This window comes from Falco naumanni, chromosome 5 (assembly GCF_017639655.2).
Source record: "Falco naumanni isolate bFalNau1 chromosome 5, bFalNau1.pat, whole genome shotgun sequence".
NCBI classification, from domain to species: Eukaryota; Metazoa; Chordata; class Aves; order Falconiformes; family Falconidae; genus Falco; species Falco naumanni.
The window spans coordinates 72327780-72347801 of NC_054058.1; the positions used below are offsets into that span (position 1 = coordinate 72327780).

At 59.9% G+C, this 20022-nt stretch overlaps 1 protein-coding gene across 11 annotated transcripts in view; it reads right to left on the reverse strand.

Moving 5' to 3' along the window:
• Positions 1 to 3233: 3233 nt before the first annotated feature.
• The window catches only part of SBF1 (SET binding factor 1), an 87536-nt gene continuing 70747 nt past the window's right edge, over positions 3234 to 20022 (reverse strand). For 3 of the 11 annotated variants that reach the window (XM_040595169.1, XM_040595167.1, XM_040595168.1), the window contains 26 exons: positions 19544 to 19702; positions 19086 to 19345; positions 18661 to 18833; positions 18374 to 18447; positions 18076 to 18271; positions 17492 to 17619; positions 16147 to 16322; positions 15471 to 15548; positions 13828 to 13967; positions 12054 to 12261; positions 11711 to 11907; positions 11462 to 11599; positions 10348 to 10440; positions 9961 to 10038; positions 9162 to 9346; positions 8885 to 9061; positions 8156 to 8257; positions 7888 to 8073; positions 7621 to 7747; positions 7403 to 7533; positions 6503 to 6736; positions 6183 to 6293; positions 5779 to 5990; positions 5487 to 5574; positions 5266 to 5397; positions 3234 to 5099 (listed from right to left, as the gene is read on the reverse strand). In XM_040595169.1, the coding sequence (XP_040451103.1) occupies positions 5001 to 5099; positions 5266 to 5397; positions 5487 to 5574; positions 5779 to 5990; positions 6183 to 6293; positions 6503 to 6736; positions 7403 to 7533; positions 7621 to 7747; positions 7888 to 8073; positions 8156 to 8257; positions 8885 to 9061; positions 9162 to 9346; positions 9961 to 10038; positions 10348 to 10440; positions 11462 to 11599; positions 11711 to 11907; positions 12054 to 12261; positions 13828 to 13967; positions 15471 to 15548; positions 16147 to 16322; positions 17492 to 17619; positions 18076 to 18271; positions 18374 to 18447; positions 18661 to 18833; positions 19086 to 19345; positions 19544 to 19702 (3882 nt within the window). In that variant the 3' untranslated portion in view covers positions 3234 to 5000. The remainder of the gene's footprint in view (positions 5100 to 5265; positions 5398 to 5486; positions 5575 to 5778; positions 5991 to 6182; positions 6294 to 6502; positions 6737 to 7402; positions 7534 to 7620; positions 7748 to 7887; positions 8074 to 8155; positions 8258 to 8884; positions 9062 to 9161; positions 9347 to 9960; positions 10039 to 10347; positions 10441 to 11461; positions 11600 to 11710; positions 11908 to 12053; positions 12262 to 13827; positions 13968 to 15470; positions 15549 to 16146; positions 16323 to 17491; positions 17620 to 18075; positions 18272 to 18373; positions 18448 to 18660; positions 18834 to 19085; positions 19346 to 19543; positions 19703 to 20022) is intronic. The other 8 variants (XM_040595173.1, XM_040595171.1, XM_040595176.1 and 5 more) reach the window with 6 other exon arrangements.

A 20022-nucleotide genomic window follows, 5' to 3' on the forward strand; every position in this document is an offset into this window, starting at 1 on the left:
TCTTGGTCCACAGTCTGTTGAATTGGAGCTTCTGGAATTGCTTCTTTTGGGCTTTTCCGTCACTTCCATCGGTTTCTTTTCTGTTTGGCATTAGGCTGCAGTTTAGACTCGAGGCAATTGGAAATATTTGGCTTTTTGACTGTTAGCACAAACCACTTATTTAAGGCCTGTCCACCCTAGAAGATCCACCAGTTGCCACCTTAGGCTAAAGGACCCAAAATGCTTGTTTAAACTAAAAATAAACCACACCGTTGGGGGTTGTTTAAATAATGACTTACCTCCAGGAGAACTGGGAGGTGGTAGTGACTGCAGCAATGCCGGTTGGAGCCTGGGAGCTGGCAGGTTCATCCAGGCATCTCTGAAAGGGAATGGAGCTCCGGCCAGGGAGGCTGTGTGACCACCCCAGAGTGCCCACGCCGTGCCCCTGCTCCTGGGCTTTGCTCTCAGCTGCAGCCGCTTTTGGGAGAAGACCTCCGCAGTCCCCGTGTCACAACCAAGGTAGAGCTGAAGCAGGGGCCATGGGGGTTGTGAGGTGAAACCTTCCTGGACCCCTGAGAACAGGAGATCCTTTAAATCCACTGGCCTGAGGTGAGGGAAGGCGCTGCAGCCGTGGGCAGGGTGGGGATGGGGCGTTCGTGTATCCGAGAGCTCAGTACCCAAACATGAGCCCAGATTTTCAGCGTAGCTCTGCGCCTGCTTATCTCCGCTCTTCTGAAAATCCAGTCATTTTTTTTCAGTGTCCTGGGAGCTCAGTTTCCCTGAAAGAAAATCTGCTGATGACCTGTCGGGAAGTCCAGCTGCTGTGCTTCCCGGTGGAGCGGCTCAGGGACAGGTTTTATGCGCAGGCACCCAGGTGGCCTGGAAAAGCAAGCGTTAGGGGCTGAAGTGATGCCTTTCTAAAAAAACCCAACCCATAAAGCGGTGGCCGGTAGGTAAGACGCACTCTGTATAGCAATAAGAAACACTCGCCTGCACAGATGGTGTCCTGGGGCTGTCACGGTGGCTGTACTGGTGACGGCTGTGGGATGAGAGCGTGGCTGCTGTGGGGAGGGTCCTTGCGGAGCCCAGGACCCTGGGGCTCAACACCGGGGAATGTGGAAATCCCATTCTAGCTTCACGTGGCCTTTCCTCTAAACCGGGAAGGGGTGGCAAAGGGGGGTGCCCAACTGGGTTAATTAATTTAGTGCAATGACATAGGGGAGCCTTTTTTCTCATGATGCCTACTGCCCTTAAATGTTGAAACCGGGTCTTTGTAAGCAATGTCTGTGTATCTATGTGTATATATGAGGGACAAATTTTAAATTACTGCCTTTTTTCCCTGTTTATTTTTCTGAGTAATTCCAGATGTACTTTAGTCTCTCTACTGTCAAAACTTTTATATTGTAAATCTGATGCTGGTGGCTTTTGGTTATTTTGGTTTTTGTTTTTGTAAAAAAGAAAAAAAAAAAAAGAAAAAAAAGAAAAAAGAAAAAGAAAAAAAAAAGTCTGCATCTCTCTATGTTGTCAGTTTTAGGCTGTAAATTCCAACTACCAATAAAAGCTCAAAATTCACGTGCCGGTGGTGGATTCCTCCATCCTGCAAGACACACTCAGCCTCTGCCGTGCCACATCCCACCCTCTACTCGCATGAGCGGGACGGCTGCACTCCCCAGCCTCGGCCCCAGCCACCCGGCGGGCAGGGGATGAGCGAGGGCCGGCAGCCTTTCGGGGTGGTGCCGCAGGGTTCTCCAGCCCGCACACCCAGGAGGGCTGCCGGCCCTGCTGCAGGAGGGCCGAGGAGGAGGTTGGGTGGCTTCCTGCAGCCCCCAGCCCGCGCAGAGGCCGGGGTTGCTGGTGTCCAAGTTGGCTGTTGGTGGCATAGGAGGTGAAGGTGGCTTTCTGGCCTACGGCGTCTCACGGGAGGATGGGCCCGGTGACACGCTGCTTGCTGTATGGCAAACGTGGCTTTGGCCTCCAGAGCGTGAGTGGTGCTGTTGACCGGGGGAGCAGTGCCGGGGCAGGTTGTTGCTGGTTCTGGATGAAACCCCCAGCGCCTGCGGGCTGTAACGGCTGCCTGGCTAATGGGGGAGGCACTGAGGTTCTCCCTGCCACTTGGGATGGTGCTTTCGCTGACCCCAGTTCAGTCTTGGCCAGGCCCTGATCGGGGCACCTTGGCCCTTAGCGACTTTGCCAGATGTTTCCTCTGTACCTGACTGGTCCCCTTCTGTTGAACTGTGTAGCTGCACGGTGGGAAGATCTCAGTCCTGTGGCTTCTTGTGCCAAAATCCTCAAGTTTTCACCCTGAAGAAACCTGCTGGTGGTGCAGGTAAGGCTGCGGCAGCAGTCGGCGCTGAGGTGGAGCAGGGCTGGTCCCCCTCGCTCCCCCAGCTGTGGGCATCCCCTCCGCTGGGTCTGGAGTGACCTTTCAGGACTTTGTGATGATGCTGAAGCGTGAAGCCTGTCATTTTTTAAGGGTGCCTGTCTTGGTGGCTGCAGCCAGGAGCGAGTTTGAGAGCTGCATGAAGCCGCTGCTCCTGTATTCAAAAAAGCATTTTGGTTGGTTCTTCAAGGGGAGCTGGACACAGGCTTGGTACCAGGTGCCTCCTGCCCTGGTCCCTCACTGTGCCTAATGCTTCCCAGCACCGGCTGGTGATGGGGGCAGCCCGCACCATTGAGTTTGGGTTTCTTTACAGCTCTTCTTTAACACCGTTTTGCATCCCCAGCTGCAGCGCAAGGCAGCTCTCCTGTGCATCACGGCAGCAGCTCCATGCCGGCCCCAGCTCTCGGTGTGCATCACTGCAGCAGCTCCAGGCCGGCCCCAGCGCCATGTCATTGTGCTGCTGCTGCTCCCTGGGAACAGTAGTTTGCCCAGCAGGTACCTGCATGATGCAGTGGAGCCGGGTCAAGGGGCCACCCCCAATGGTGCAGCAAGGCCAGAGCCCACCAGCACAGCTGAGCTGTGGGGATACTGGGGTCACCAACCCAGTGTCCCACGGAGAAGAGTAAAACTTGCCAGCACAAGCAGGGGCAGGTACGACACTGCTACCTCACAGCACAGGACAAAGGTCCTTGTTTGCCACAGGAAGGCAGCGACCAGTGTGGCCTCTGCTTGGGTGAGTCCCCAGTGCTGTGCCAGCCTCTCTCCATGAGGGACAGCTGAGTCCCCAAGGGACAGGAGCTGTGGTTCCCACAGCGCTGGCCCGGTGCCCTGAGACATAGCTGGTGTCAGTGGCAGTGAGGCAAAAGGGCATGTGTCATATTAATTTTTTTATTAAATTCAGTTAGTTTTCTCTTTATATAATAACCTTTTTCCTCTAGGCACAATACAATACAAGGACTCTTGTATGTTTGACACAATGTACAGAAACTTCAATAATCTACAACTGCTCAGGTAAGTTACAAAAACCTCCATGTTACACCAGCTACCTGCCACAGCCATTATTGTACAATAAAACAAAGAGGGGAACCGGGGGGGTTAAGACTGTACAAAGATCTCTGCACTGAAATAAAACATTGTACTCCTTTAAAAACAAGACAGGTAGAAGAGCTGGCCGAGCTTGCGGGGGCAGCTGGGGGGTCGGGCCCCAGGAGCCGCAGTGGATGCAGGCAGGGAGGGCAGCGGGTCCCAAGCGCCCCGGCCATGCCTCTTTGCACCTCCTGGCAAGCAACACTCGGGTGGAGCGGGGCCAAACCTCTCCTGTTCACACCAGTGCAGGGAATGGATGAGGTGCTGCAGGATCTGTTTCTGTACCGAGATTCCCCTTTTGCACTGACACTGTGACAGCGACAAGCAGGGAGGTGGCAGCGGGATGTGCGGTCCCCAGCAGCACCACTCGGCCGCCAGGCTGGGTGTGACGGTGCGGGCAGAGCACAAGCCGGGGGGGCTCAGGGTGGGGTGGCGGTAGGGAGGGCAGTACTGTGTGGTGCCCTCTGGGCTGCTGCCCCCTCCTTCCCGCAGGAGGGCTCAGGGTTGAGGGGGTGACCTGTGCAAAGAGACCGGGTGGCACCTGCCAGCACAGCTGTGACAGCTGTGTCGCAGCCCTGGCATCGCTGCCAGTGGGGACCCTCAGCCACAGAGGCTCCTGGCTGCAGTGGAACTGGACCCCTCATCCCAGGAGCCGGTTTGGTCCTCCCCCCATGCAAGGGGACAGAGGGGACTGCACCAGGGCAGCAAGGCTGTGGCATGTGGCACCCCCGGACACAGCCTCAGCCCGCAGCTGCCTGCTGGGAGCAGAGCGGCCACAGCCATGTCCCCTCCCAAGACACAGAGCCTAGTGCCTGCAAGCACCATCCGCCAGCGTCCCCAGGCTGGCAGCGGCATGCGCGTTTGTTCTTGTCCAGGCCTGGGACAGCTGTCCGGGCCGCGCTGGCCCAGCACTCGGGCGAGTCACCTCCACCAACACCAGCACCCTGAGCTGCACATCCCCGGTTCCAGCAAGGCGGGAGCAAAGCCCAGGACACGCTTAGGCCAGCTACTGCGCTATGGGGCGGTGGCGCCAGGGCTGGCTCTCCGCCGTGGATGCCCTGGCAGACATGCAAGCCACGGGGAGGACGGGGCAGCAGCTCCTGCTTTCTCCAGCGGTGTGGGGTGTGGTGGAGGCGAGGTGCACCGCCTCCACCGGCTGAGGACACCCCTGCTGCCACAGAGAGCCGGAGCGGGGCTACCCAGCACGGGGGGTGCACAGAGGACACGCAGTAACTACAGGGCTCAGACAGGCCTGGGAGGACAGAGCGGGACAGGCTCCCGCCCGCACCCCCCAGCCGGCTTCAACGCAAAGAATTCCTCCACTACACAGTCCTACCATAGTGTAACATACCGATCCTGCCCCGCTGCCGCCTGGGGGTGCGTGGCCGCAGGCCGCCCAGCACGGCACACCTGTGGCAGGTGGGAAGGAAGGCCATCTCCTCCTCTCCAGTCAGTTACAGCCCCGGCTCAGCTGCGAGCATGGGTGCTGCCCGTGCTCCACGTGCCGGGGCCCGGGAGACGCTGTGCCTGGAACAGAGGCTCCCCTGAGCCGGTCTCACGCGTCCGACAAGCAGCTCTGGATGCGGTCGATCCACTGCTGGGCTAGCTGCACGTCCTGGGCGCAGAAATTGTAAACTCGTTTTGTCGTCTTCAGCTGCAGGGGAGGAGAGGGGAGGTGAGCGGGGCCAGGCGGCTGCGCCCAGGGAGCCAGCAGCATCCCCCGGCACAAACGGCCGGGCTCCACCGCGGGGCCATGGGCTGCTGGGCTCCCTGCCCCGCCGGGCTCCCTGCCCCAAGGTGCAGCTCCGTGCCCCACTCACATCGAAGAAGGCTTTCTCATCCACCGTCTTGGGGGCCCCCATGGAGGGGGTTCCTGGGGTGATGGACTCCACCTCGGCCAGGTCGATGACCCCTTTGCACTCTGTGTCCATCCGGCTGTCATAGTACCGCAGCTGCAGGGAGAGGCCCCGCCCCTGTCAGCACGCCCAGGGGGAGGGAGCGATGCCAGGACAGACCCTGGGGCTCACCCGCCCCTCAGTACCTGATGTTTGGTTTTATCCAGCACGAACCAGCGAGGCTTCCACGGTTTCATGAAGGCTCCTTTCTTGTACAGCGACCCCTCGTAGGACCTGCAGGGGCCAGGCAGCGCGTTAGGGCAGAAAGGAGAGAGGGGCCGAAGGGCAGTTCGGTCTGTGGCACCCCAGCATCAGTGGGGACAAAGAGGTGCTTTGGGTCTGCACTCTGCAGAACCCACACACCCTCCCCCCGCCCCAGGGAGGGAGCCCCCTCCCAGCACCGCGGGCAGCCCCTGGCACCCTAAGCCCCCCTCGTGCCTGTTCTCGCTCTCTGACATCTGGAACTGGCTGTAGAGCGTGCTGGTGCTCTTGCGGCCACCCTGCTTCCCGCTGGAGGGGGTGGAGGTGCTGCTGGTGTCGCTGTCGAGGCTGAGGTTGAGGGTAGAGCCCACGCCGCTCTCCTGCAGGTACACGCCAAGCGAGCGCCGGTGGTGGGAGAGGCCGGAGGACATCAGCAGAGAGCTGGGGGTCTGTGGGGAGCAGACAGCACAGCATGAGGAGGGGGATGGCCCTCAGGCACATCCAGCCTGGGGGCTGAGCACCAGCAGCCCCCCTCAGCCCCGGGCTGCAGGAGCAAACACCTGCTTTGCTCAGGGTGCCCTTGGGCAAAGCGGACGCCTGCCCTCCAGCCCTCCCCGGGAGGTCACACAGCCCCCACCTACCCGGCTGCCCTCCTGCCGTGCCTCGGTGCGCTGGGAAGCTTTGACCTTGTCCCACGTGTCCTTCCAGCGCTCTGGGACCTGCCCCAGCTCCATCTCCAGGTTGTGCAGCTCCTGCGTGGGGATTCAGGCATCAGCCCAGGAGGGGCTAAGACTCCTGGGACCACTGTCCCAGGGGCTCAACTGACTCCAACCCTGCCACAGCCCTGTCCCACTGTGTGCATGGGGCAGCGCCACACCTGTGGGGACACCATGGCAAGTCCAGGCCAGGGCCAAACCCAGTAGCAACACGTAGAAGATGCTGCCGCCAGCCACGCTCTTACCTCCAGCAGTTTGGAGATGGCATCAGGCTCCACGCGGCTGCGGTTGTCATAGCATGGCCAGATGATCTTGCGCTTTGTCTGGGGGGCACTGGTGTCCTGCCGATCCGCCTCCTCTACGTGCTCCGGCTGCCCCTGCGTCAGCTCCCAGTCATAGGACGGGCCCTCAGAAAGTGTCTCCTCCGTATAGTAGTCCCATACCTTCAGGTTGGAAATGTTGCTGTACGGCCTCAGCACCTGCGGGAGAAGTAGGGTTATGCTCGGGGAGGGCAGCGGGACACAGCCCTGGCCGCGCTGCAGGGACAATCTGCCCAGAAAGGTGATCAGCCCCTTCACAATGAGCTCTTCCCAAGGGCGATGCTTTCTGACCGGTAACAAGAGGCAGCTGACGCTGGAAGGAAAAGGCAATGCTGGGCCAGAGAAAGGCAGAGCTGCTCCCAGCTTTGGGCCAGGACTGGGCTCAGACCAAATGACAGCCCTGAGCTGCTCTGCTGCAGCCTGGCCACATCAGCAGAGCGCAGCGCCCCACCTCCTCCCCCACCCGGCCCCAGAAGCTCCTGAGGATGGATGTTCCCAGCTTGTGGCGGTGAAGAGCAAAAAATGAGACCCTGACAGCTCCAGCTGGGGACCTGCGCTCTGCAGCGTCACCTGCGTCACCCCAGCTCCTCTGCAGGGACACAGTTCTAGCGCCTGACTCATCCCATATGCCCCCCGCAGTGGCAGACACCCTCCCCAGGGCTCCGGCATGGCAGCCAGGTGGGCGAATGCCATGGTCCAGCCAACAAGGGGATGCTTGCTCGGCTTCATGCAAGCAAGGAGACCCTGGAGTGGCCCCGGCAAGCCCTGTGGCACACGGGGGCTCAGCTGGGCTGGGCGGACACAGGGCAGGAGCGCAGCTCTCACCTCCCCATCCTCAGGGGCATACATGTAGTTGAAGAAGATGGGGGCTTTCTTGTTCAGCCGGTCAATGTAATCCCAGATGGACTTGTAGACCTGCTGGCTCTTCCGCTCACCCTTCTCCTCGTACAAGAGGCCTGTGGAGAAGAGGGTGAGGAAGGGACATTATTTGTGGCAAGGCGTGGGGCTGCCACCCACTCGCAGGCCCTGTGCACTGTCCTCACCCAGCTCGATGCGCTCGTAGTCAGAGTCCAGCAGGAATGTCCGGAAACGGTTGGAAATGTAGTGGTAGCTGAGGAACTTCAGGTAGTACTGGCTGAACTCAAACTCCATAGGGAACTGCAGGTGGATCTGCAAGGAGCAGCACGGGTGAGACCTCCCAGGACCCACAAAGTGCAGGCTGACTCCAGACTTGTTCCCCGCACACGAGGAGCCAGCCCTGGTGCGGGGGGAGAGCCAGCCGGTGCAGAGCTGGCGCACTTGGAGCTCACCTGGTGTACGCAGTCCAGGAACTGCAGGAAGATGGGGGCAAAACCGCTGCTCTGGCTGGCCAGGGTCTGGGCTCCGCGATGGCTGAAGCGGTGCCCAAAGGACAGCCACTCCTTCTCCACAAGCAGGCGGAAGCCCTCCAGTGTCCGGTAGTAGGGGTCCGACAGCAACTGCACTAAGGAGACCACCTGCAGGGACAGCGGGGCTCGAGATGCTCGTGGGGAGACGGCCACGGGTAGCTGTCACATTGGGCAGCTGTCGGGCTCCTACCTGCGTGGTGATGTCCCAGCCGTCCTCCAGGCTGACCAACACAGAGGAACCCGTGTCCAGCAGCTCGACCACCAATACCGAAATCTGCAGGATCTTATGGATCTGCCAAGGTAAGGGCCAAGAGTTACTGCAGTGCAGGAAACTCCTTTGCTGGACGTCGTGCAAAGCCACCCTTTCTCGTGGAAGTGGATGAGCCAAATGAAGCAGAGCACAGAGGTTACGCAGGGCCACAACACAAGGCCTCCGTGTTCAGGCCCTGTGCAGCACCCTTCGTCAGCAAGGCCAGCGGGGCACCACCGCCGCACCCCAAGCAGAGCTGTGGGTCCCTCGCTCCCTCCAGCAGCCAGAGGGTCCAGCCCCACAGCAGCTCCACAGTGGGACCAGTCCCACAGAGCAGCAGCTCCCTGGGTCACCCTGGCTACTGCTGGCACGGCCCTACACCAACCCCTTCACAGCGTTCCGCTGTCCTGCAGATCCTGCCCCGCTTCCCCGGCCGGCAGCTGCCGCAGACACCCGCAGCTCTCGTGTCCAGCACCGCAGAGCAGTACTCTGGGCTATTCTATCCTCATTTCTTGCACCAACCTTGTTCCCTTAGCGTCTCCCACTTCATGCCACAGTGATGCTCTGGAGAGGGCACCTGGACCCCCATTCTCACTTTGCCAAGAGCAACAGTCAACAGCAAAGACTCCTACGGACGAGAGCCCCTCCAAGCTATGGGTGACAACTGACCTGGGACAGCCACTCAGACTCCTCCAGGGACCGCAGGTAGGCGACACTGGGGTCAGTGGAGGGGCAGCCAGGCACGCAGGCCTTCATCAGCTTCTTGAAGCTGGCCTTCACCTGCCGCACGTCAAACACCTCGATGGGAACGACCTCCCAGTGCTGCAGCGGGTCCGGTTTCACCCCCTGAGGGAGGAGAGGATCAGCATCACCCCGAGACACCCCCTGAGCAGACCCACCACCACCCATCCTTCCCAAGGATGCTGCTGCCAGGTGTCAGGGTTACCTTCAGCTGTGACTTGTCCCCGATGATGTAGAGCGAGGCCCGGTGCTGCCGCAGGAAGCTGGCCTCCGAGGGGGTGCCGTTGTGCTGGGCACCCAGCAGGTCTTTCCCGGCCAGGCGTGACCCGATCTCCATGTTCAGGGCATAGCTGCTTATGCGCCCGCCGGCTCGGATGCTGCCCCACTTGCCTGCAAGACAGCCAGCAGTTAGGCTGGGGGCCCCTGGCTGGCTCGGGGGCTGTGCTGCCATCTGCGTCCCCCCAGCCGGGCTGGCCCAGGGGCCAGCAGCTCGCCACGAAAGCAGGAGCCGAGCTGCTGTCACCCCAGCACCCTGGGAACACATGCCGGGAAGGTGCTGGGAACCAGGTTTGCTTTTGCTCCTTCTCCTTGCTGGGTGCTGTAGGATTTCCTGCCTGGTGGATGGAGAGACCAACACCAGCAGCTCCACGCCCCATCACCTGCGCAGCCCACAGCGCACTCCTGCGCCCACACCACCAGGACCTGCCCCTTCCCCACCAGCCAGACCCCGTCCCTGGCCACCACCACCCAAGCACCAGCAGATGCGCAAGGAGCCTAAAGCAAACCTGAGAGGACACTGCGGGGTCAGCTGGGGACTGGCCCGGTACTTACCGCCGGCACCGCGGGCCGGACCAAGCCGGCGACATGCTCAGTGGAGGCGTTAGCGGGCTGCGGTGGGGGGTTACTGGGGCATTAGTCATGTGAAGGGTTGGAGTGTGTGTGTGGGGGGGTCAGTCGGTGAGGTTAGCACCCGGGTGGCGGTTAGGCGGCTGGCGGTACCGTACCTCGGGGCGTCTCGCGGCCCTTCGCTGACACGCACTTGGGGGTGGAGAGAGTGATGACCCTAGCTCTGTGACCGAGCCCTGAGAGCACAGGACGAAAGCAACCTCAGCGAGGGCAGGGGGGCGAGGCGGACCCACGCTCTCGCTGGGCAGATGCGGGCCGGGCGGGAAGAGGCGCCCGGGGACCCAGATGAAGCAACTGGAGCAATGAGTGGGATGAATGAGATGGCTCTGGGGTGCTGCAGCGGGTCCCTCCCTCCCTCCCTGCAGCTGCCCCACGGCAGCGAGCTCAGGGGGAGCAAAGGGGAAGCATCTACTCTACAGCAGCTGCCCCGAGCCGGGGGCCTCTGCCAGGCCCCCACGAGGCAGAATTCACTCGCATGTCCTCACCTCCGCGGCTAATAGTACCAGGCCCATCGTCCTTCCCTCCCATCACCTGCTTCATGAGCGATCCCAGCTTAGGCTGTCTCTTGTCGGAGAAATCTGTAGCACCAACAAAATGTCAGCTCTCGGCCTCTGTGCTGCTCCAGAGGGGCCCTCCCTCCTTGCCTCCCCACAACTGCTCGGGAGGGAGGGGAAGGGGCCAAAGAGAGAAAACAGCAGCAAGCAGGAGCGCCCGGGGCCAGGACCAGGAGGCCAGCGCGCGGGAAACACCTTCCAGCTGCAGCCACAGCAAAAAGGCACCAGGCGCAGCAGTGTGAGCAGGGGCCTGTCCCTCCTGCAACTCTGCCCCGGGCACTTTGCCCTGCGGGGGGATCACCCAGTCACTGCCACAGTCCGGCAGCCCCCTCGCCAGGTCTCTCCCCTGCCACCCCCAGTGCTGCTCTGACCCTCTCTCCTTCAGCCGTGGCTCCGGGCACGTCCCCCCACACCAGGGAAGAGGCCTCAGAGGGGCTTTCAGCAAGCTGCCTCCTCCCCAGGCTGCAGGGAGCCCTCGGCTGTTCCCCCCCAGCCCCCCTGGCCCTCAGTCAGCTCTGCAGCAGCGATGGGGTGGAATGGCTGAGACACAGGATGAATGACACCCGAGCACGGCAGGGCAGCACGGGCAGCTTTGCCCCGGCAGGGAAGGACAGGCTGCTCGGAAAGCAAGGGAGGCAGAGACTTACCAAGGCTTCCCGTGGCAGACCCCGAGCACTGCTGCTCGCTGTGCTGGGGTGCAAAGGGTGCCGAGGTCGCAGCTAGCAGGATCTGTCCCCACCCTGTCCTCAGCGAGCACCTGGATCCGAGCACAGTCTGGGGCTCCCAGTGCTCACAGGTCCAGGGCTACTGGATTTCCCAAAACCCATTCCCACCACCAGCCACGGAGGCCCAGCTGGAGCTGGGAGCTCTGGAGAGCGCGCTGGAAAGGCTCTGCTGCCTCCTCTGATGGGAGTCTGGAGACAGCAGCTCACCTGGCTGCCCAGGCTCAGGGACGGACGGCACGACCCATGACGGGGGCCCTGCGCACACCAGCAGGAGCCCTCCTGCATCCCTGCTGCTCTGCAGCGGTGGCCGCGCTCCTCACCTGAGCTGTTCATGTGCGCAGAGGTGAAGCCGCTGAGTGTGTTGCGCCCGCTGGCGTCGGCGTAGTGCGGCATGGAGTTGATCACAGCCTGCAGGTACTTCTCCTGCTCCAAACTGGTGGAGTCCGTCTGCGAGGGGCCTGGGAGGAGAGCCATGAGCGTCACCACTCTGCCACCGGCACGGGACCCAAGGAGGGGTCTGCAGCCCACTCCCGGCACGGGCGCTGCCCAGGGGCAGAGGGGACGAGCACCTGCAGTGGGGGCGTTCTGGGACTTGAAGAGGCCCACCACACCCTTGCCATGCAGCCCCCCCGAGCGCAGCAGCACGGCCTTGGTGCGGGAGTTTCGCCAGCACACAACAGGGAAGCGGTTCTGGCGGTAGCAGCGGGAGATCCGCTGGATCGTGTTGTCCTGGATGCTCTGCGGCACGATGAGCAGCCCGGGGTAGCTGCAGGAGACAGTGGAGGCTCTGCAGAGCCCAGGGGGGAACGGTGCAAGCCCTGCCCCCAGCTCCCACAAGCCAGGAAAGACCCTCGCTGTCCTCTCCTGACCCTGCGGATCCCCCTCCTCGGCCACGGCCCCACTGAGGCTCACCTCCGGCAAATGGCATACATGCGGTTCACAGTGGAGATGCGGAAGGGCTCGTTCTTGGAGCGGGTAAGGCTGCTGCTGAGGGTGCCCAGCCCCATCCGCTGGTAGTCGCGGCAGCAGGCTCGCTCTACCAGGTGGTTGATGGTCATCTTATCTGAAGGTTTAATGGTGGTAGTGGGGGTCAAAGTGCTTCGGTCCATCTCCTCAGACACTGTGGAGACAGAAAGGGAGTCTGGGTCTGCCCTCGGCAACAGGCACGGTGTCCCACGTGCAGCTGGAGGATGGGCTGGAGGCATCTCCCAGCCAAGCAGAGACAGCACAGGGCAGGAGCTCCCTCCCACCACCTTCATCCGAAACAGGAGAGCTCAGCTGCCCTGTCCAAAGGGCTGGGCACCGAAGCTTAGAATCAGAATGGTTTGGGTTGGAAGGGATCTTAAAGACCATGTAGTTCCAGCCCCCTGCCATGAGCAGGGACACCTTCCACTAGACCAGGCTGCTCCAAGCCCCGTCCAACCTGGCCTTGAACACTTCCAGGGATGGGGCAGCCACAGCTTCTCTGGGCAGCCTGTGCCAGTGCCTCACCACCCTCACAGTAAAGTTTCTTCCTTATATCTAACCTAAGCCTGCCTCCTTTCAGCTTAAAACCATTCCCCATTGTCCTGTTGCTAAAGGTCCTACTAAAAAGTCTGTCTCCCCCTTGCAGCAAGCATCTTTACTTGTCAGGTTAAAAGCGCAGTGTCAGCTGCCTGGGTACTGACTGTCAGAGCAGTTTTCTTTGGTGCTTTCACATCGCATGATACCACCGAGAGATGAGGAACAGCCCAGCACCAATCGGTCCAGAGCTCCTCCACCACACTGGTCTCATCTCCTCCCTCAAAGGAGAGCAACCTTCTGGGAGAAGAGGGCAACACAGGTGAGACCTCGGCTCCAGCAAGGCTTTCAGCCTGCAACACTTCCATCCAGGCAAAATCACTGTCAGGTGGACACAACCCTTGGTGGCTGCCCTCCACACACAGCTTTCCTAATGCTCCTAACGCATTTCCTAATGCCAGAACTAGAGAACAATGATGCATCTGAAAGACCTCTCTCTTCTGGGCCTGAACACAGCCGGTGTTTTTTGCTAATAACTTCAATGATGGACACACCAAAGGCTTGTGTAATGGTTGTGGCAGAACTCGAGCTGAAAAGCACTGCAAACAAACTGGGGAGTGAACAAAGGGAAGTGAACAGAAGGAAAGATCAAAAATCAGCCACGTCAGTCGGCCAGACCCGCCTCACACGTGGCAGGGGGAACTGGTCCCCACAGACACCACTTCCCACTGAAACCCTAAATCCCATCCACCACATCTTCTCTGACAGGCCTTCCCACCTGGAAAGGTTGTAGTCTTCAGCGCAGAGGACTCCTGTCTCTTCCAGTTCTTTGTTACTCTCAAACCAGTCAACCTCTTCTCACATGTAACCTAACCTGCCTTGCTGCAGCTGAAATCTGTGACTTCATCAGAGGAGCTGAGGCCACAGACCAAAGGACTTGCTCCTTTCTGCAGGGCTTGCTAGATATTGGAAGTATGTCGAGTGGCCACCACCAGCAGATGAGAGCTGGCAGACTGTCGAGAACTGGGAGAGACAACCCTAGTGGTGATCCTCTGCACCAGGGAAGCTCCCACGTCTGCTCCTCTGCAGAGTGATGGCCGAGACCTCTCCTAGCTGGAAGATGCTCCTGCTTCAGCAAGTGCCCCGCTCCCCACAGCCTCCCTTCCCTGCTCAGGGTGCTCCCAACCTGAGATCTCATCCTCGTTGTCCTCTGGGAAGTGCTGGCTGCTCCGCTGCTCCCACATGGGCGGCGTGTATTTCTTCCGTGTCACGTACTGGCGGCCAATTGTTTTCTTGGCATTTTTCACCAGGTTTTTGGAGAGCGTCCTGGAACCAGAGAAGAAGTTGAGGCCAGGTGACACCACCTCCCCCGCGTGCGTGACCACAGCCCAGCACGGCCAGAAGAGCAGCCCCTGAAGGGTTAAGACACCAACACTCAGTCACACCGAGAGCAAAGCAGAGACAGAGGCATCCCTCACCACTGGCTAGAGGCATGGGGTCAAAATCACTGTCACCACAGGAGGGGAAATGTCACCTGCTAGCTCCCTGGTAGGGAGAAGCTGGCTTCGTGGCTGTAGGAGGCCACCAAGCCAGAGGCAGAGCCTACAAGAGCCTACAGTGCTTGCCTTCTCCTGGCTGGATGGCACAGCCAGGCTGAGCAGGTGCCCCAGCCTCCCGACCCGACAGGAGACCAGCCTTGTCCCGAGCTCTAATGCCATCACCCCCACATCGGAGCTCCCATCAGCAGCGGCCTGGCTCAAGTCACAGCAGGGGACAGGGGATCCACCCCGGGGATGCTGCCAGCCCGCCCTGACACAGGGCTGCTCCTCACCAGGCAGAGGGGAGGCAACTTGTGGAAGGTGACCTGCTCAATGCCACATAAGGGACAGGGAGAGAGCGCAGCTGGGCTCAGCCACTCCCGAGGGCAGCCTGGGGAAAGCAGGGAAGGGACACCTTCCAAAACCCACAGGTGATTAGGCTGCATGGCTACAACAGGCTTTGCAGACAGAGCTCCAGCAGGCAGGAATTCCTGAAGGCAGGAATGGCCTGCCCGCACACAGGACCTCGTGCTCACCACTGTCTCGGTGAGCCCCTGGGCTCGAAGGGGAACAAACGCAGGACCTGTGGGACATACATTAGCCAGGGAAGAGGCCACATCCAACCCAGGATAACAGCTACACTGATGCAAAGATCTCTAGAAATTCACCTTATCAAGACGGGCCAGAGTGAGAGCAGCAGGTCCCTTGTTTTGCTTCACAAAGCAGATGGTGAGGAAAGCCAACTGCTCCCTACATTTACCAAGGGAGGGGAAGCCTCAGGACCAAGGGAGAATGCCGTCCTGAGAAAAAACGCTCAGGTATGGAGGCTAGGAATGGGAGGGCTTTCTAACCGGAGGAACAAGATTTGCAGATAGTGTGGGGCACTGGAAGCAGACTCGGAGGGGGGTGACAAAGCACACCTTGAAGTTCAGACAGGCTTCTGAGACTGTGCCCAGGCCCAGAGCTGGACCCGGCAGCTCTAGAGGTCTCTGGAGGTTGGCAGTACAGGCACAGCTCCCTCAGCATGTCCTGGGATCCACCAGTGCGCCACAGAGCACTAGGATGACTGACCAACCAACCGCCTCTGGAGGCCACGGTGCTGCGACGGTGACAGTGCACACCCCAAACCTGAACGTCAGACCGGCAGCTTGGAAAAGGGCATTCCCCAAGTGACAAGCCCACAGCCCAGGTCGCATGCAGAGCAGGTGAGAAGAAACCCTGGGAGCAGTGAAGGCTGCAGCCTGAGCCAATGCCACCTCGCAAGCTCCCGCCCAGGGTGAAGGCATCTTACGTGGTTGAATGGCCAAGGTGCCCAAGGGACATGACCCCCACTGTCAGGCCCTGGAACATATCGGTCACCTGCTGGGAGCTGAGTCACAAACACACGGGAGAGATGCTTAGACTCCAGGGCACACCAAGCGCGAACACAGCACCAACCAGACCCCAGCGCTACAGCGTTGCTGAACCTAGCCACCACGTGCCGGCGCGGGGTCTGGCCACAGGTCAGCACCATGCACAGAGCTTTGCCGCTGCCCCTCAGCACTCCCCATCCTCCGGCACAGCAGAGTCTGCTCTCGTGCCCACTGGAACCTCTCCCATGAGACGTCTCCTCGGGGCTTGCACTGTTTTGGCCTGGGCAACAGGGCTGGGAATGCCACTGAAGCAAACACCCTGCTCCTCGAGTTTGACTGGTCCTCTGCGTGGAGCCAGGAGACCGCTACCATACGTGCAGCATGTCCCCCCACAAACAAGTGGAGATCCTGAGCAAGGAGAGGTCTGAGCAAGGTTGGCTCAGGGACCCTGACCTCCAGCTCAGGAATCCATGCCCCAGCTTTTCTTGAGTGACCCCTGCTCAGCAGCTCGCTCTGGGTGGACTGGAGGAGGGAGAGGAGAAGCCCTGCAGTGCCTCAAAAGGGTCAAGCGCATCCCCACGTGCTGGTCTCCCCACGGCACGATGGCGCGGGTACCTGAGTGAGGGGTTCTTCTCCTTGGCCTTGGGCTGCATGGCTTGCTTGGGTGACTGGCCCACAGTGAAAGCAAAGGTGCCACGCACGTGCTGGGGGTAGCGCAGCTTGTGCAGGTGCTTCCTGAAGATCTCAGCGCTGTCTGAAGCCACCTCCTCATCAAAGGCAATCTTCAGCAACTGCAGGAACAGCAGAGAGCAGTCACGGCGCACAGCTGGGCCAGGGGACTGCGAAGGGCTCTTCCCACAGCACAGGGCAGAAGAGCTCAGATCCCAGTCGGGAGCAGCGACTGAGACGGGCACAGGCCAGGCTGCCCTGTCTGTCCGTCTGTGCCAGTTACTCTGTCCCACACCCTTCCTCCTGCAAAGCACTCTGTATCCAGCACCTCCGCTCCTGTTGTGTCCCTAGACTCAGTCACCGTGGCTCTGAGCACGCAGACAGTGTTTTAGCTGCTCTCCTCCCAGCATTGCTTTACCTCCATAAGTCTCTCAAAGATGGAAAATGTTGAGTAACTACTTGCATTGTCACATCTCACCCTACGGTATCTCTCTCCAAGATGTGCTACAAGGTTTTGCAGTACCACCTCCCAGGGTGCTGCGTGGGGACGTCTCGCGCTTTTCTCAGGGTTCCAGCAGCAACTGGAGCAGCTGGAAAGGAGCCCTGAGCTAATGAGCAAGAAGTTGATCCTGCATACAACAGGACTGCAACTGGAGCACCTCCCCTATGAGGACAGACTGAGAGAGCTGGGGTTGTTCAGCCTGGAGAACAGAAGTCTCGGGGAGACCTCAGCCTTTCAATACTTAAAGGGGCCTACAGGAAAGATGGGGAGGGACTCTTTATCAGGGCCTGCAGTGATAGGACAAGGGGGAATGGCTTTAAGCTGAAAGAAGGCAGGTTTAGATTAGATCTAAGGAAGAAATTCTTTACTCTGAGGGTGGTGAGGCGCTGGCACAGGCTGCCCAGAGAAGCTGTGGCTGCTCCATCCCTGGAAGTGTTCAAGGCCAGGTTGGACGGGGCTGGGAGCAACCTGGTCTAGTGGAAGGTGTCCCTGCCCATGGCAGGGGTGTGGAACTAGATGGCCTTTAAAGACCCTTCCAACCCAAACCATGCTATGGAACACAGCCTACTCCTTGCTCTGCAAAGGGGGCTCTGGTTCCGCCCCTCAGGTGCCCTGTCACCCGCAAGGGGTTGTCTTTAATCCCCCCAAACCACCTCAGCCTGGGCAGTGCCTTGTCCCAAGGGATGGTGCCAGCCGTGGTCACATACCAGCTGGGTCTCCCCAGCAGCGTGCTCCTCAGCTGAGACAGTGCAATGCAAAGGAGCAGCGCACAGCCCCACGCGGTCTCACCTGGAATGTGCACGAGCGCAGCTGCAAGCCCTCCTGGATGAACTGATCCACCTGGGCCTGGATATTGATCTTCTTCTCTTTGGTCAGTGAGGCGATGGGGAAGGATCGGATCACCACCTGCTCCCCCACTGGGCACAAGCACGGGAACAGGTTAGCCGCATCCCACTGCCTCGCTCCAGCACAAAGCCAGGCCACGCTGTGGCCTCAGTCTCCTCAGTGGCCATCACCACAGAGAGCCCCGCAGGATAAAGCAGCCAGGCACACTGCAGCCAGTCCATGGCGACTTGCAGATGATGCCTAGGATGGGCATGAGTAATTTATCGTCTGCCAAAGGTGGACAGCAAGAGCAACCACCTCCTTTGTGGTACTGGGTGCAACCATCAAGCTTGCGGTGGTTGCGGCAGACCCAAATAAGACCTAGTGCTGGCTGGTCACTTGCCCAAAGCAACCACCTGAGGCCCTTATCGGCAGCTCCTGCAGCAAGGTGAGCTGCAGCCACTGCTCCAGGAGAGCTACCAGCCACCTCCTCCCCAGGCATCATCAGCCCCTGAAGACAGAGGATGTGGTGCAGGTAAGACCCTTACCCAGAGGGTCCGTGGGAGTGCCTTTGAAGATGATGCGGTAAGTGGTGAGGAAGATGGCTCCTTCTGCAGGGAGAAGAGGTGGACCACCAATATTCCCTCCAGCAGCTTCTTCCCGTCCATCAGGCATGAGGTACACGCGGAGCCCTTCCATCACACACTCCTCACCCACCAACAGGTTGGGACGCAGCAGCTTTGGCTACAGGGATGTACAATAGGAAGTTCAGACCAGCGGAAGGGGACATGATAGCCACACACAGCACCAGAACCTCTCCCCGGTTGCGGCAGGCCAGGTCTATACCTTCTGGATGGGAGGAAGCCTCTTGCTCTCCCTGTGCACGGCATCCAGTGTCTCTATGTGCATCTGTACAATATCTGTGGACAAACACAAAGGTAAAAGACTGTGAGCGAAGTCCTGCCCTACACACCACCCAGGCAGGCTGCCAACCTGCCCTGCAGCACTGCGTGTGCCTTCCCACCGCTTCTTGCAGAACCGTCTCTTGAGCAGACCCCCCCCTGTTGATACGGAAGGGTCCCCAGCAAGGTGACACAGCTGCCCATTCCCAGCACTGCCGCAACGTGTATTACCAGGGATCATGACATGCAGCCCCTTGAGGTGGTCGTTGGTGACTCCACTCTCTGTGCAGACTTTGTCCACAAAGCGGTTGATGAATCGCACCACGTAGTTGGCCACATCAGAACTCTCTGCATCCTCAAATCCACTTTCTGTGTCATAGCTCTCAGCCACACTGCCAGCAATGCTGCCGTACAGGAGGAGGGAAGAGTTAACCCAGAACATCTCTCCACTGCTGTAACTCACACCAAGCAGAGCCCAGAGGAGTTTCCACTCCTAATACAAAACACCCCTGGGGCACTGCAACCTGCATCAAACCCCGATGGCAGCTGAATGATCCAGATGCCCCAGGCACCGCACCGAGAAGCTCCCACCCCCAGCTCTGGTTGCTCTGGTGCCCCTGCAGCACAGCCCTACCAAGCCTTCCAGCCCTGCTCACCTGTTGGTGACGAAGCTGTTGCTGACACTCTCCACGTCCCCCAGCCCAGAGCTGCGGAGCAGGCGGTTCTTGCTAGTGTCAAGAGGCAGCAGCAGGTAGCTCATGCGGTTGGCGTAGTGGATGGCCTGGCTGAAAACTGTGCTCTCCTCCTTCTGGATGAGCTCCTGCTGTTTCTCTCGGCTCATGGTGGGCCAGAGCCTCAGCTGCTCCGACGCTATCTCCAGGGCAGACTTGGCTTCCTGTGGCCCCTCTGTGCTCTCCTGAAGGAGTTGGAAGCAGATGTCAGCCGTCTGCACAGACAGGGGACCTGCCAGCCTTCACCCCACTCTTCCCACAGGAATCTCCCAGAACCAGGATGTAGTCCCTCAGGCTGGTTCAGCATCCTTATCAGCCCGTGGACCTCTGGGGAGAGCTGCAGCAGTTCTGCAGGGACAATGGCACTGTGGCCACTTCCTCACCTCATCTGTGTGGTTCTCCTCGTTGTTGTCCAGGTACAAGGCTCGGATGTGGTTCTGCACATCGCAGTAGAACATGGCCTCCCAGAACTGGATGTTGGTCCACACCACATGCTCCTGCACACAGCTGTAGGCAAACTGCGTGATGCCCGGGCTCAGTTTCTGAGGAAGCAAAAGGTGGAAAAGAGTTTCATATAAACACGGCCTCTGTGCCAAGGTCTCCTCTCCAGGCAATCCTTGCTCTAGCCTGTTGCTGGGAGTGGCAACATACCCTTGGGCCTGCAGGAGGGACATCTGCATCACAGCTCCTCCAAGCATCCCCTGCAAACTCTCCTCAGACTTGCCCAGCACCCACCCAGAGCCCCGCAGGGCCTCACGCTAAGGATGCTTTACAGGAGGTAGAATCTTATCTCAGCCCAGCTCGACCAACAGATCAGGCTGGCACTTCAGAGCAGCCCCAATTTCTGAGCACCCTTCCCGCA